This window comes from Lynx canadensis, chromosome X, assembly GCF_007474595.2.
Source record: "Lynx canadensis isolate LIC74 chromosome X, mLynCan4.pri.v2, whole genome shotgun sequence".
NCBI classification, from domain to species: Eukaryota; Metazoa; Chordata; class Mammalia; order Carnivora; family Felidae; genus Lynx; species Lynx canadensis.
Window position 1 is genome coordinate 74,901,116 of NC_044321.2, and position 15,572 is coordinate 74,916,687.

The 15,572-nt window shown below is 37.1% G+C and overlaps 1 protein-coding gene across 9 annotated transcripts in view; it reads left to right on the forward strand.

The window, feature by feature from the left end:
- DIAPH2 (diaphanous related formin 2) overlaps positions 1 to 15,572 on the forward strand; it is a 1,054,294-nt gene that overhangs the window by 530,776 nt on the left and 507,946 nt on the right. For all 9 annotated transcript variants that reach the window (XM_030305030.1, XM_030305024.1, XM_032592287.1 and 6 more), the window contains one exon: positions 13,677 to 13,806. In XM_030305030.1, coding sequence (XP_030160890.1) covers positions 13,677 to 13,806 — 130 coding nt within the window. The remainder of the gene's footprint in view (positions 1 to 13,676; positions 13,807 to 15,572) is intronic.

The following is a 15,572-nucleotide window of genomic DNA, read 5'->3' on the forward strand; positions in this document are numbered from 1 at the left end:
GCCCTGCAGTTTATTGTCCCATATTCCCCAGGGCCTGGCACATCTGGGAGTGTCTCTGGTGTGCACTGTGTGTGCTCCACTGTTTTGTACTTGCTGCTTTATCCTTCAGGCCTGTGGTCTGCAGAGGCTCTCTTTGCCTGTTGTGGGTAGTGTTTGGTCCCTGGCCTGAATGTGGTGCAGTTAAATATAGGCACGTTCTGGTCTCCTTGTGAAATTAAACCTGTAGACACCAATGTGAGAACTGAGGCTCCATAGAACTCCTGAGTCAGGAGATGCTCCGTGAGTAGGGGTTTGAGCTGGTCTTCTGGGGCAGGGGACCCACCAAGAGGGGACTGAGGCAAGCATGGTTGATAAAGGCAGTTCTAAATGAGCGAGGGGAAGAGGGCGGTGTAGGAGGATGGTGGGCTCACCTCATCCTTCTGATCACTTAGATTCCACCCACATCTGCCTAAATAACCCACAAAACCACCAAAACACTAGCAGAACAGACTCTGCGGAGCCAAGTGTAGACAAGAGACCCACTGAAGAAGGTAGGAAGGGTGGAGAGGCGGGGTATGCTACATGGACTGGCAGGAGGGAGCCCAGGGCGGTGGAGGGGCAGCCTGCCCTGCAAGGCAGAGCCCCACAGTCTGCTTACAAAAGTGGAGGGGCCGGACTGCGCGAGTTCTGACAGCCAGCAGGACTGAACATCTGGAATGTTAAAAGTCAACAGCTCTGCTCTCAGTGGGGAGAGCAAGAAGACAGCGGGAGGGAGAGTTTCTGAGCCCTGGAAGACAAAGCTCAACTTGGCGGGGAACAAAGGCGCTGGCAAGCACCATATCCCTCTCCCATCCCCCAGCCAAAATCCCTAAGGGAACCAGTTCCTGTCACCGAACTTGCTTTCACCATGCAGACACCAAATTGTGTGCTTCTGTGAATCCATCCCTTTGACTGGTCTGTCTCCCTCCTGGTGCTGCAGGGCCCCTCCTGCAGGGGACCACCTACAGCAAAGGGAGCTAAGCCTGCCCCTCCCGCCCCTGTACACCTTGCAGATCCACCCCGGCTAATATGCCAGATCCAATAAAAGCAACACCACAGCCTGGCAGTGTACAAGTAGCCCACAGAGGGGCCACACCACTCCACAGTGAGTCCGGCCCCTGGGAGAGGGGAAGATAAGGAACACACCAGTCTGACTGTGGCCCCAGTGGTGGGTTGGGGCAGACATTGGGTCTGACTGTGAACCCGCCCACCAACACAAGTTACTCCAGACAGCACAGGGGAAGTACCCTGAAGTTTGGAGCCACCCCAGGACTGTCGAAAATGATGAAACAGAAGAATTCTCCTCAAAAGAAATTCCATGAAGTAGCGACAGCTAACAAATTGATCAAAAAAGATTAAACAATATAACAGAACAAGAATTTAGAATAATAGTCATAAAATTAATCGCTGGGCTTGAGAAAAGCATAGAGGACAGAAGAGAATATATTGCTACAGAGATCAAGGGAGTAAGAAATAGTCATGAGGAGCTAAAAAATACTATCAGTGAGGTGCAAAATAAAATGTAGGCGGCCACGGCACAGATTGAAGAGGCAGAGGGGAGAATAGGTGAATTAGAAGATAAAATTATGGAAAAAGAGGAAGCTGAGAAAAAGAGAGAAAAAAATATCCAGGATGTGAGGGGAGAATTAGAGAACTAATAGATGGAATCAAATGGAACAATATCTGTATCATAGGAATTGCTGAAGAGGAAGAGAGAGAGAGAAAGGGGCTGAAGGTGTACTTGAAAAATTACTGCTGAGAACTTACCTGACCTGGGGAAGGAAAAAGGCATCTAAATCCAAGAGGCACAGAGGACTGTCTTCAGACGTAACTTGAATCGATTTTCTGCATGACATATCATAGTGGAACTTGCAAAATACAAGGATATAGAGAGAATTCTGAAAGCAGCTAGGGATAAATGGGCCTTAACATACAAAGGTAGACACATAAGGTTAATAGCAGACCTATCTACTGAAACTTGGCAGCACAGAAAGGAATGGCAGGAAATCTTCAATGTGATGAACAGAAAAATTATGCAGCCGAGAATCCTTTATCCAGCAAGTCTGTCATTCAGAACAGGAGAAATAAAGGTCTTCCCAAACAAACAAAACCTGAAGGAATTGATCACCACTAAACCAGCCCTACAACAGATCCTAAGGAGGATTCTGTGAGTGAAATGTTGCAAGGACCACAAAGTACCAGAGACATCACTACAAGCATGAAACCTACAGACATCACAATGACTCTAAACCCATATCTTTCTATAATAACACTGAACGTAAATGGACTAAATGCGCCAACCAAAAGACATAGGGTATCAGAATGGATAAGAAAACAACACCCATCTATTTGCTGTCTACAAGAGACTCATTTTAGACCTGAGGCCACCTTCAGATTGAAAGTGAGGGGATGGAGAACTATCTATCATGCTACTGGAAACCAAAAGAAAGCTGGAGTAACCATACTTATATCAGACAAACTAGACTTTCAATTAAAGGCTGTAACAAGAGATGAAGAAGGGCATCATATAATAATTACAGGGTCTATCCATCAAGAATAGCTAACAATTATAAATGTCTATGCGCCGAATACGAGAGCCCCCAAGTATATAAAACAATTAATCATAAACATAAGCAACCTTATTGATAAGAATGGGGTCATGGCAGGGGACTTTAATACTCCAGTTACAACAATGGATAGATGATCTAGACACAGGATCAAAAAGAAACAAGGGCCCTGAATGATACATTGGATCAGATGGACTTGACAGATATATTTAGAACTCTGCATCCCAAAGCAACAGAATATACTTTCTTCTTGAGTGCACATGGAACATTCTCCAAGATAGATCAATACTGGGTCACAAAACAGCCCTTAATAGGTATAAAAGAATTGAGATCATACCATGAACATTTTCAGACCACAATGCTATGAAACGTGAAATCAACCACAGGAAAAAGTCTGGAAAACCTCCAAAAGCATGGAGGTTAAAGAACACCCTACTAGAATGACCCTAGAATGAATAGGTCAACCAGGAAATTAGAGAAGAAATTTAAAAATATATGGCAACAAATGAAAATGAAAATACAACAATCCAAATGCTTCGGGATGCAGCAAAGGCAGTCGGAGGGGAAAATACATTGCAATCCAGGCCTATCTCAAGAAACAAGAAAAATCCCAAATAAAAAATCTAACAGGACACCTAAAGGAAATAGAAGCAGAACAACAAACACACCCAAAACCCAGCAGAAGAAGAGAAATAATAAAGATCAGAGCAGAAATAAACAATATAGAATCCAAAATACTGTAGAGCAGATCAATGAAACCAAGATTTGGTTTTTTGAAAAAATAAACAAAATTGACAAACCTCTAGCCAGGCTTCTCCACAAGAAAAGGGAGATGACCCAAATAGATAAAATCATGAGTAAAAATGGAATTATTAAAACCAATCCATCAGAAATACAAGCAATTCTCAGGGAATACTATGAAAAATTATATGCCAAACAACTGGACAACGTGGAATAAGCACCCCACACTTCCAAAACTCAAACAGAAAGAAATAGAAAATTTGAACAGACCCATAACCAGTGAGGAAATTGAATCAGTTATCAAAAATCTCCCAACAAATAAGAATCCAGGACCAGATGGCTTCCCTGAGGAATTCTACCAGACATTTAAAGCATAGATAATACCTATCCATCTCAAGCCAGCATTCCTTTGATTCCCAAACCAGGGTGAGACCCAGAAAAAAAAAGAGAACTACAGGACAATATCCCTGATGAATATGGATGCAAAAATTCTCAACAAGATACTAGCAAATCCAATTCAACAGCATATAAAAAGAATTATTCACTATGATCAAGTGGGATTCATTCCTGGGCTGCAGGGCTGGTTCAACATTCACAAATCATTCAATGTAATACATCACATTAATAAATGTAAAGGTAAGAACCATAAGATCCTGTCAATCGATGCAGAAAATGCATTTGACAAAATTCAGCATCCTTTCTGAATAAAAACTCTCCAGAAAGGCCGGATGGGAGGAACACACAGAAACATCATTAAAGCCTTTTATGAAAAGCCCACAGCTAATATTATTTTCAATGGCAAAAAACTGAGAGCTTTCTCCCTGACATCAGGAACATGACAGGGATGTCCACTCTCACCACTGTTGTTTCACATAGTGTTGGAAGGTCTAGCATCAGCAATCAGACAAGAAAAGGAAATCAAAGGCATCAAAATTGGCAACGATGAAGTCAAGCTTTCACTTTTTGCAGATGAGTTGATATTATACATGGAAAACCTGATAGACTCCACCAAAAATCTGCTAGAACTGATGCACGAATTCAACAAAGTCGCAGGATACAAAATCAATGTACAGAAATCAGTTGCATTCTTATTCACTAATAATGAAGCAACAGAAAGACAAATAAAGACACTGATCTCATTCACAATTGCACCAAGGATCATAAAATACCTAGGAATAAACCTAACCAAAGATGTAAAAGATGTGTATGCTGAAAAGTATAGAAAGCTTATGAAGGAAATTGAAGAAGATATAAAGAAATGGAAAAACATTCCCTGCTCATGGATTGGAAGAATAAATATTGTCAAAATGTCAATACTACCCAAAGCTGTCTACACATTCAATGCAATCCCAATCAAAATTGCACCAGCATTCTTCTCAAAGCTAAAACAAGCAATCCTAAAATTTGTATGGAACCACAAAAGGCCCCGAATAGCCAAAGTAAGTTTGAAGAAGACCAAAGCAGGAGGCATCACAATCCCAGACTTTAGCCTCTACTACAAAGCTGTCATCATCAAGACAGCATGGTATTGGCACAAAAACAGACACAGAGACCAATGGAATAGAATAGAAACCCCAGCACTAGACCCACAAACGTATGGCCAACTAATCTTTGACAAAGCAGGAAAGAACATCCAATGGAAAAAAGACAGTCTCTTTAACAAATGGTGCTGGGAGAACTGGACAGCAACATGCAGAAGGTTGAAACTAGACCACTTTCTCACACCATTCACAAAAATAAACTCAAAATGGAAAAAGGACCTGAATGTGAGACAGGAAACCTTCCAAACCCTAGAGGAGAAAGCAGGAAAAGACCTCTCTGACCTCAGCCGTAGTAATTTCTTACTTGACACATCCCGAAAGGCAAGGGAATTAAAAGCAAAAATGAACTATTTGGATTTCATGAAGATAAAATGCTTCTGCACTGCAAAGGAAACAATCAACAAAACTAAAAGGCAACCAACGGAGTGGGAAAAGATATTTTCAAATGACATATCGGACAAAGGGCTAGTATCCAGAATCCATAAAGAGCTCACCAAACTCCACGCCTAAAAATCAAATAATCCAGTGAAGAAATGGGCAGAAAAGATGAATAGACACTTCTCTAAAGAAGACATCCATATGGCCGACAAGCACATGAAAACATGCTCAACATCACTCCTCATCAGGGAAATACAAATCAAAACCACACTCAGATATCACCTCACGCCAGTCAGATTGGCTAAAATGAGCAAATCAGGAGACTATAGATGCTGGTGAGGATGTGGAGAAACGGGAACCGTCTTGCACTGTTGGTGGGAATGCAAACTGGTGCAGCCACTCTGGAAAACAGTGTGGAGGTTCCTCAAAAAATGAAAAATAGATCTACCCTATGATCCAGCAATAGCACTGCTAGGAATTTACCCAAGGGATAGAGGAGTGCTGATGCATAGGGGCACTTGTACCCCCTTATTTATAGCAGTACTTTCAATAATAACCAAATTATGGAAAGAGCCTAAATGTCCATCAACTGGCAAATAGATAAAGAAATTGTAGTTTATATATGCAATGGAACACTACATGGCAATGAGAAAGGATGAAATCTGGCCTTTTGTAGCCACGTGGATGGAACTGGAGATTGTTATGCTAATTGAAATAAGTCATACAGAGAAAGACAGATACCATATGGTTTCACTCTTATGTGGATCCTGAGAAACTTAACAGAAGACCATGGGGGAGGCGAAGTAAAAAACAACAACAACACAAAAGTTAGAGGGGAAGGAGCCAAACCATAAGAGACTCTTAAAACATGAGAACAAACTGAGGGTTGATGGGGTTTGGGAGGGAGAGGTGGGTGGGTGATGGGTATTGAGGAGGGCACCTGTTGGAATGAGCAGTGGGTCTTGTATGGAAACCAATTTGACAATAAATTTTATATTTAAAAAAAAGAATAAATGAATTTCTAAAAAAAAGATAAAGGCAGTTCTACTGGAGTGCAGTCAGGGGGGTGGTATAAGGTAAGGCTTGGTGTAAGCAAGTTACAGAGAGAGTGTTGGTGCTGTGCTCGTCCTCACAGAGGGCTCTGTACTTATGCTGTGGGTCAAGGGAGAGAAATGGCCCTTTCCGGTTCCTTGTTCCTGGAGGGGTCTCTCCAGGATGGATCTCTGAGATAAGCAAATCACCTCTGTACCTTGATCCTCAGGCACTCTTCAGATCACTGTTTCCCTGCTCTGTGCCCACTGGTTGTTTGCCTGCCCTCCCTCCAAAAGCAGCTCAGTGCCCTCTCAGCTCTATCCCAGTGAAGCCCACTGACCTTTAAAATTCCAGGCTTTAAATCCTTCTTTTTGCCAGAAGTTATGAAACTCAGTGCCTCTCATTTTCCAATCCAGTTGCTATGCGGATTTGTTTTCCCCGTGAGTTAACCTATATGTTAGTCTGTCTCTGGTCCTTTCTGTCACCATGGCTCTCTCTTCTCACTGCAGTGGCTACGCTCTGTTTCTCTCCTGAGAACTGAGTCTCTGCACCTCCTACCTCCTTCGATGTGACTTCTTCTCTGCTTTTAGTTGTGGAGTTTGTTCTCTCAATCCTCAGGTCAATTCCTGGGGTATTTAGGATGGTTTGATAGTTATCTTGTTCCATTCATGAGATGAGGCAAGCCTAGCATCCTCCTACTCTGCTGCTGTCTTCTAAGTCGCAGTAAATATTTAAATTGACTACACACACAAAGGTGATGCATATAAAGCACTTCTCAATGTCTCTGGCCCATAGGCACCTGATAGATGGGTAACAGATGTTGTTTCCTTTTACCCTTAAATGATCATACTACCATTTGATGAAAGAAGAAGAACATCTAAGGTCATGAAGAACTAAGGTCATGAATAACTGAAGCAAATGGATAGAAATCTTCACCCATTCATAATTCAACAAATATGTATTAAGTGCCTATTATGTGTGAGCTATTGTTCTAGATGGTATGTATGTAAATGTGAACAGAGCAGATCAACAAATCCCCGTACTTGTGTAGATGATGTTCTAGTGGAGAGCAATAAGAATGAGTAAATAAGTAAATGGAGTATATGGTATATTTGAGACTAAATAAGTAAATAGAAAATATAATATATTTGAGATCAGTGCTATGGAGAAAAGTAAAGGTGGGAGGACGTAAGAGGAAGTAAGGGAGAGTGGATTGCAAGTTTTTGTTTAGAATGAGAAAGTAACTTTTGAGTATAGGTCTTAAAAGAAGGGAAGGAGCTAGCCATGCTAAAAGTAAAAGTGAAAGCTTCCACTCAGAAAGCACTAGCAAAGGTTCTGAGTAAGACACGTGTGGTGATTTCAAAGAGGTAGGAAGCAAGCATGGTTGAAGGGGATACTAACAGATAATAGCTAGAGACACAATCACTGTGGTAATGGGGCCGGATCACTGAGGGCCTTTCAGGTTGTGGTAATAACTTACTCTTTGTGAAGATGAAAAGCTAAAGTAGGCTCTCCTCACTTTTAATCTGGATAATGATCATGGTCATGATAATACATTATTTTAATCAATTCTGTAATTCTTTGATCATACGTACTTATCTAATGACTATTTTATAGACAAAAAAGCTGAGACATAAAATGTCTAAGTAACCTCCCCAAGGTCATACAGCTAGTGAATGGTAGTGTCAAGGTTCAAACCCATTTCTGTCTGAATCCAAAGTCTGTGCTCAGTAACTATTCTGATTAGAAATTTGAACTTTATTATATAAGTTGTAAAGAACTATTGGATTCATTGAAGGAAGAGAGTAGCATGCTCATATTCATTTTCAAGAAGCATGCATAGGTTGAATCATATAGGATAAAATGAAGCAGAGAAAGTGGAATGCCATTCTACCTTCTCATACATTATCTCTACATAGTTACCACTTACGTATAAAAGATGAGCTACCACCTCCTTCCTAAAGTGAGCCCATTTGAGAGTCATCACTTTCTTTGCCACCAACATGATCACTCATTAATTTAATCACCAGAGTTTAAAACTTGATTTTTCCCTTTCCCTCATTCCAAATATTCTTTTTCACTGACTTAATCCTGTTTGTCTTCACAATGTGTGTTGAATTTGTTTTCTTCACCTTTTTTACGTATATCCTAGTTATTTTACTTTTAGCAGTCCTTAATATTTGCCACCAAGTTACTCTCCTATATCTTCTCTTTTCTGTACAATTTTGTGTTTTTTCCAAAGTTCTGAGCTCCCTGAGACTTCAAAGGTACCATGCATCATTTGTCTCTGATCTTTATTGTTCAGCACAATCCATAGCCCACAGTGGATCACTGGGTGTACTTCTACATTTATATGTGCTTTGCTTCTAACTTGCTTACCCTTACAACCACATGATGCTCCATTCCTAAGAGACACAAGGTAACTTTATTCTGGCACTCACTCCCACCTAACTCTCAACAAATATGATGTCCTGGAAAAGTCTGGGCTTTGTAATCAACCTTTCTGTATATGTATGGGTGTGTGTGTCTACACACACACACACACACACATACACACACACACACACGAATAGAGTTTAATTTAGAAGTATTACTCTTATAACCCACACAAGTGAGAACTTATGTGGGGAAAAATCTTCATTCAGAAACGTATATTGCCTACCTAGTATGCTTTAGCATTCTCCTAGGTACTTTGGATAAAAATTAAGAAAACAGGGAGGGTCTCTAACCTTGAAAGAGCTCATATTGACTGGGAAAAAAAAACCTACTGTGTTAAAATGTTTATAGTGAAGGAAAATGGCTCAAAAAAAAGGCATTAATTATTCCTAAGATAGAAAAGTCTTCAAACAGAAGTTGATAGTTGAATAGTCTTGAAATACGAGTAGGTATTCACCTGCCATAAAAAAGAAGGGAGAAGGAGGGGGCATCTAGAGAGAACAATATGTGGAAAAGCATAATGGTATGATGTCAAATGGTATGTTCATGCATTTGTAATCAGAACAAAGAGATGGGCATGCCTCAAAAAGCAGCAGAGGACATATTAGAAAGGTAGGCAAGGGACAGCTCTCAAAGAGCCTTGTATGCAAAACAAAGACGTTTTTTAGGCTTTTCTAGTAGAAGAGGGGAGACTTTGTAATGAGAACTTTGAGTGGATTCTTACCTTTTCAAAAAAAAAAACATCTGAAAAGTAAGATCTGTGTGGAGAGGCTAAATTTACTAAAATTGTTTAGTTTAAAGAACAGGACATATTGAGAAGGGACATTTCACTCTGTGAGAGGTGGTTATACAGATGACAGTGACCAGTTATTTTCAGTTCCCACTGAGGACAGAGCAAGAAGAAATAGGTTTAAATCTCAGAAGAGGGGAAAATTACCTACAGACGGGGTCTTTCACAAAAAGATTGAGTGTGGCAAATGTACATGATTAAAATGTTGTCTTAGGCTCTCTGTGTGCTGGCTTCTATGTGCTCAGAACTGCCTAACTTCAAAGATAGGGCAAATACTAGATTTTCAGGCTTGAATGAAAGTATTTAAAATAAAAAATCTCTTACATGGCAATTAGTTATTCAGATATCTTGCTATCTGCCTAACCTATAGTGGTTGAAATATATTGGAACATGTCAAATGCAAACTCTGTTTCATAATATAGCATTCATTTTCATAAGAAAAAAGAGAAACTATCCAAATTTGCTATAGATATTTGCTATTCTGTCATAGGTATCTTATATTCATGTACCACTTCAGAAAGCTATTAAAGATTAGGTAGATACAATTAGTATAAATTTAGTTATTAATCTTTATGAGGAACATTTATTGGTCATATGATTATAATTAAAATCATTCTATACTTTATTAACTGATGGTACTTTATCAGTGACTATAGTGAATTGCTCTATCTTCCTTTTATTGTTATCATTAGCTGATGACTCAGCTTATTAAAATATTATAAAACATTTTTAGCTCTTTCAATTTCCAATTTCTGGAACCACTGTTTGTATTTTTATTATGTGGCAATATATACAAGACATAAGATTATAGGGTGAGTATTTTTTTTCCATCATCATTTTGTACCTTATAAAGAGAAGTCACATATCTATCTTGTACTTATGCCTAACTGTGGCTGGTGAGAGGGAGACAGGGAAATCACAGGCAGGGTTGCCAAAAGGCACTTGGCTCCTGGTGAAAGCAAACCTTGAAATGTTGACAGTATCGCCACTACTGAGATTTGGGCAATCTGGAGAAGTATTATTAGAATATTTGATGTTAATGTAAAATTATCATAATTTAAAGTTAACTAGATATCAAATGGAAACCAGTTTTATTTCTTAATAAACTAACTCAAACATTTTGGAAGCGATTTTACACATATTCATATTAGATTATATTACCCTAAGAGATGTATATATCCAACTAGTGTACTTGGAAGAGCAAATTATTGGATAAATGCCATTAACCGTTAGAACTTATGAAGGTGAATGTTCTTGGTTGCCTTCTGTGCTGACATTGAACAATACAATAGGTCCTGAGAGAGAGAGACAATGCCTAATGCATGAATGGTGCAGATGCAGTAAGAGAGGCTGAAGACATGGTAATAAAAAGCAAACATACTTTAATAAGTAAAAATTATGTTTCCCTTTATTTTAACAGTATATATTTATTTTTAAATGGCTGGGCTAAGGGTCATACATATAGAGAAAAATTACAAAGAATACATATTTGTCACAATTATTCCCTGCCAGTTTGAAACCTTAAAATAGACTGTGTGAAGTTATTTAAAAAATAAATATTGTGATACAGATTTAGCAATTTGTCTCCATAACAACTAAGATATTTCTCGGTTTGACAAAACAAGCACTTGCCCATGTTTGTCCATGCTTTGAAGGGGATATTACAGGTTTTTTGTTTTTTTTTTAAGCATATCCATGCTTTGCCTGTAGGTCTTTCTGATTTGAACAAAGATACCAAGATATTTATTTAACCAAAATGTTATGCTTTCATTTATCTTTTTGGAATGTAAACATTGATTTTACTAAATTTCTTAACAGAAATTAAGTTAATGGACCTGATTCTGAATAAATATTTATTAATTAAAAGCTGTTTCTGAAAATTAAGCTTTCATAAGTATACATGCCAAAAACTGGTTTTTAAATCACCCATAAAATTGACATATGAGCACAATGCTATTTTTCTATTTTTGTGTTTTCCTTTCCAGTATTGGCCATGTGCATTTAAAATACTTAAATATAGGGGCACCTGGATGGCTCGGTTGGGCATCTGACTTTGGCTCAGGTCATGATCTTGCGGTTTCTGGGTTTTGAGCCCCGTGTTGGGCTCTGTGATGACAGCTTGGAGGCTGGAGCCAGCTTCGGATTCTATGTCTCCGTCTCTCTCTGGCCCTCCCCCGCTCATGCTCTGTCTGCCTTTCTAAATAAATATTAAGAAATAATAAAATAAAATACTTTAATATATGTATTTGTACAATTTGATGTCCTGACAAATTAGGTAGGTTTTTGTTGTTGTTGGTGGTGGTGGTGGTGGTGTGTGTGCATCTGTATAGTCTCCACAGTTTATAAAATATAGGTCAATTTCTTTTCCTTCAGAAAGATGTACCTTCTATTTTACCCAAGCAACTAATGTTTTTAAGGTTTAGGAATTCAAGTATTTTGTAAAAAAAAAAAAAAAAAAGAAAAGAAAAGAAAATGTGAACTTTCTTATAATTTGTAATATCCAGCATACTCTGAAAATGATGCACTTTGTAAACATATACCACCATAATCCCAGGTAAAGACCTCTCTTTAGGAAAATGAGCCTCCCATTGAATCCTTTAGAGTAAACGCCTTGGTTAACACAAGTTGCCCTTGAGGTTTTGATGCTGTTTGTTCTTATTTATAGCTTGTCCTTAAATTGTGTCATTTCAGCCTTGTAGTACTTGAAATTGTTAGGGGGAGCAACAAGATAATGCAAAATTTTAAATATTTCACCTATGTGGGATAAAGTAATCCCAGAAATTCTAAAAGAAATCATCATGACCTTGTCATGACCTGACTTGTCAACATAATGCCTCCTGTGGCTTTGTTTTGAGCCTTGAGACTAGTATTTCTTTTAAGTTCTTCATATCACAGCGACATAAATAATTGATAAAAAGCTGTAGTACAAAACAGATTCAGTATGGGTCTGATTGTTTAAATGTGATTTTTTTCCTCAGTCACTAAAACAGTAAATATTAAATTATTCTGTTAATTCCCTATCTTCCACAGCCTTTCATAAACTTGTTTGGGAAGAGTATACATTTATTCTAAACAGAGTTATCCTTAAAGCTAAAAACCCTGTATCAGTATGAATATCAGTAGGAAAACCCATCATCTAAGGATTATAGAATTAAAACATCCAATAAAAATGAGAAAACTTTATACTTTATTCTATATTTATCCTTTGTTTGTAGGTAAATCCTTGATTTCTTTTGCATCTTAGTCTAGTATGAGTGTTATATTAAAGACAAAGCTTAGATTTTCATCATAGATATTTTGTCCTATATTTTAAGGATTTTTATCATTCTAACTATAACATCTCTTTTCTAAAGTTGTCTCTGAAAAAGAAATACCATATGTAAATGGAAAAAAAAGTCATTAGAATTATGTGCTCAGATTCTATTTTATTAATTTTTTTTAACGTCTTATTTATTTTTGAGACACAGAGAGACAGAGCATGAACGGGGGAGGGGCAGAGATAGTGGGAGACACAGAATCGGAAGAGGGCTCCAGGCTCTGAGCCATCAGCCTAGAGCCCCAGGCGGGGCTCGAGCTCACAGGCCGCGAGATTGTGACCTGAGCTGAAGTCGGACGCTTAACTGACTGAGCCACCCAGGTGCCCCTCCAGTTCTATTTTAAATCAGCATAAGAAGTTTTCAGTTTTTCTTTTTTGATGGCCTATACAAGTAAAGGAAAACAAAAATTTACTTACTACTTTCCATTAATTTGTATCCGTAATGGTTACAAATAAATATAAAAGCTCACAAACAAATCCAGCTTTCAGTAATACATTTCTGTGATAAAGCAAAAACAAATACTGACAACATAAGCACGCATTAACTAATACTGTACTTAACAGTACTTAAATTAATGCTCTTTTCTCAGAGAATAGTTCATTTTTTGCCATAATAATTTAGACTTTTAAAATGTATATATTAAAATTTAAACTTTCTCTTTTTTGGGTCATCTTTCTTTTAAAATATGGTGTTCATTTTAAAATATAGAGCACTGTTGCTAGACCCCATTAGGGAGCTACCAACTAACTTTTTTTTTAAATTTTAAATTAATTATAATAAATTGAGTTCATTTATTTCACTTGTTGAAGAAAAGGTCTATATTTATATTACCCAAAATATTGTTATTTTATTCCAGATCAGAGATACTAAGTCAGCAGATCAAAAAACAACCCTCTTGCATTTTATTGCTGAAATTTGTGAGGAAAAATACCGGGATATCCTGAAATTTCCTGAAGAACTGGAACATGTTGAAAGTGCAAGCAAAGGTAATTGATTTGTAGCTTTTTTTGAGACTATTCCTTGCCTAAGTATTATATTTTAAGTGGTAATATTAAATAAACTTATTAACCATATTTTTTTGTTTATGGATATAAGAAAAGCAGGAAGATAATTTCCATTAGCATATATTTGACAGTATAGTGCATTTTAATGACCTACTTTTTACTTACTTAATTTTTTAATACTGCTAGGTTATTTGAGCTTTCATATCTCTTATGAGATAGTATGTTCATTCATTCATTTCATAATCACTTAAGTGTATATTGTTTGCAAAGGAACCATACCATGGGGCTTTTGATGATATCAATATGATGGTGGGGCAGTTCTTGCTTGAATATATTTAATTTCTAGAAGGTAAAAAAAGACATATATCCACATAGTTTATAAAATAAAGATGAATATGAGAAGTACTACACAAAAAGATACTGTACTATAATTTAAATGAGATAAGAAGTTCCTTTTGAATATGTAGATAAGAGAAGGCTTCCTGGAAGAGGTCAAAGTGTGAAGCATGAGCACAGGATTTTTACAGATATGGAAAAGAGGCATGTGAGCAAATAATATGAGTAAAAAACAGTGGCACAATATGTTAAGATGGGTGAAAGAATGGTTGAAAGTGAGATTATATATATGTGGAGAAGGAGAAGTACATTTTCCCTCAGGTAAGAAAGCTATGCCATAAATCTTATATTTGAAATCACACTATATTAATTCCATTTCTCTATAACTCTGAGGATTTTCAGTAACGACTCAAAAGCATATACATTTCCCAAGTTTATTACAAACCATATAAACCTGTTAGTGTTCATTGAAGGGGGAAAAAAGTATGTCTATGAAACCCAGAATATTTTTTGTATAATATTGTTCAGTGGTCATCTCTGCCTGTCTGGTATTGTCAATCAAATCCTGAATGTATTTCTTTAATTTAATCTAGTGTGTCTCATTTTGTGGTCCCAGGACCAGAATAACAAAAGACAAAGTATGACTCCATAGTACTTTCCTTTTTGTTAAAAAAATCTTAAAGATATGATGTAAAATTATACTCACTGGCAATTGCTTTTCTAAAGAACTTCTATATCTTGGCCCTTACATTTAAAAATACACCATTATGACTAGCCATATTTACTACTAACATGTAACTAATGTGGGATAATAGCAAAAAAATTATAATTGGAAACATGAGAAATGTCACAAATAAGACCAATTCTGAAATTCGATCATGTCATCCTATTATTACTGTTTGATTGCCCTCTACCATAATTTTTTTCTAAATTTTATTTGTCCAATATGTAGATTCAATTCCAGAAAGATAATGAGAAGTATATCAATAATGTGTTTAAATAAAATGATGTTAATTTTATGATGATGATTTTTAGTTCTTAATTTTTAAATTTTTAGTTCTTACACCAAGGATACTTTAGATAAATATATCTGATAACCATTTTTATTCAAAATAATCTGGGACAACTGTAATGAAATGTATAATGAAGTTTATATCAGCTTTTATTTTTAAGTCTAGATACTAGTTTATCTATCTATCTATCTATATATATATATTTCTATATTGTCATATATTTGTGTCTCTGTCTATATCATTTCATACATACTTTTAGCCACCACTGCTATTGATGAAGTTAGCCTGTAGATCACAGCCTTCTGAGTTAGATATTATAAAGTTCTAATCCTAGCTGTATAACTTAGTTCTATAACCTTTAGCTACTGATGTAACTTCCCAAGTTTTGTTTCCTCATTT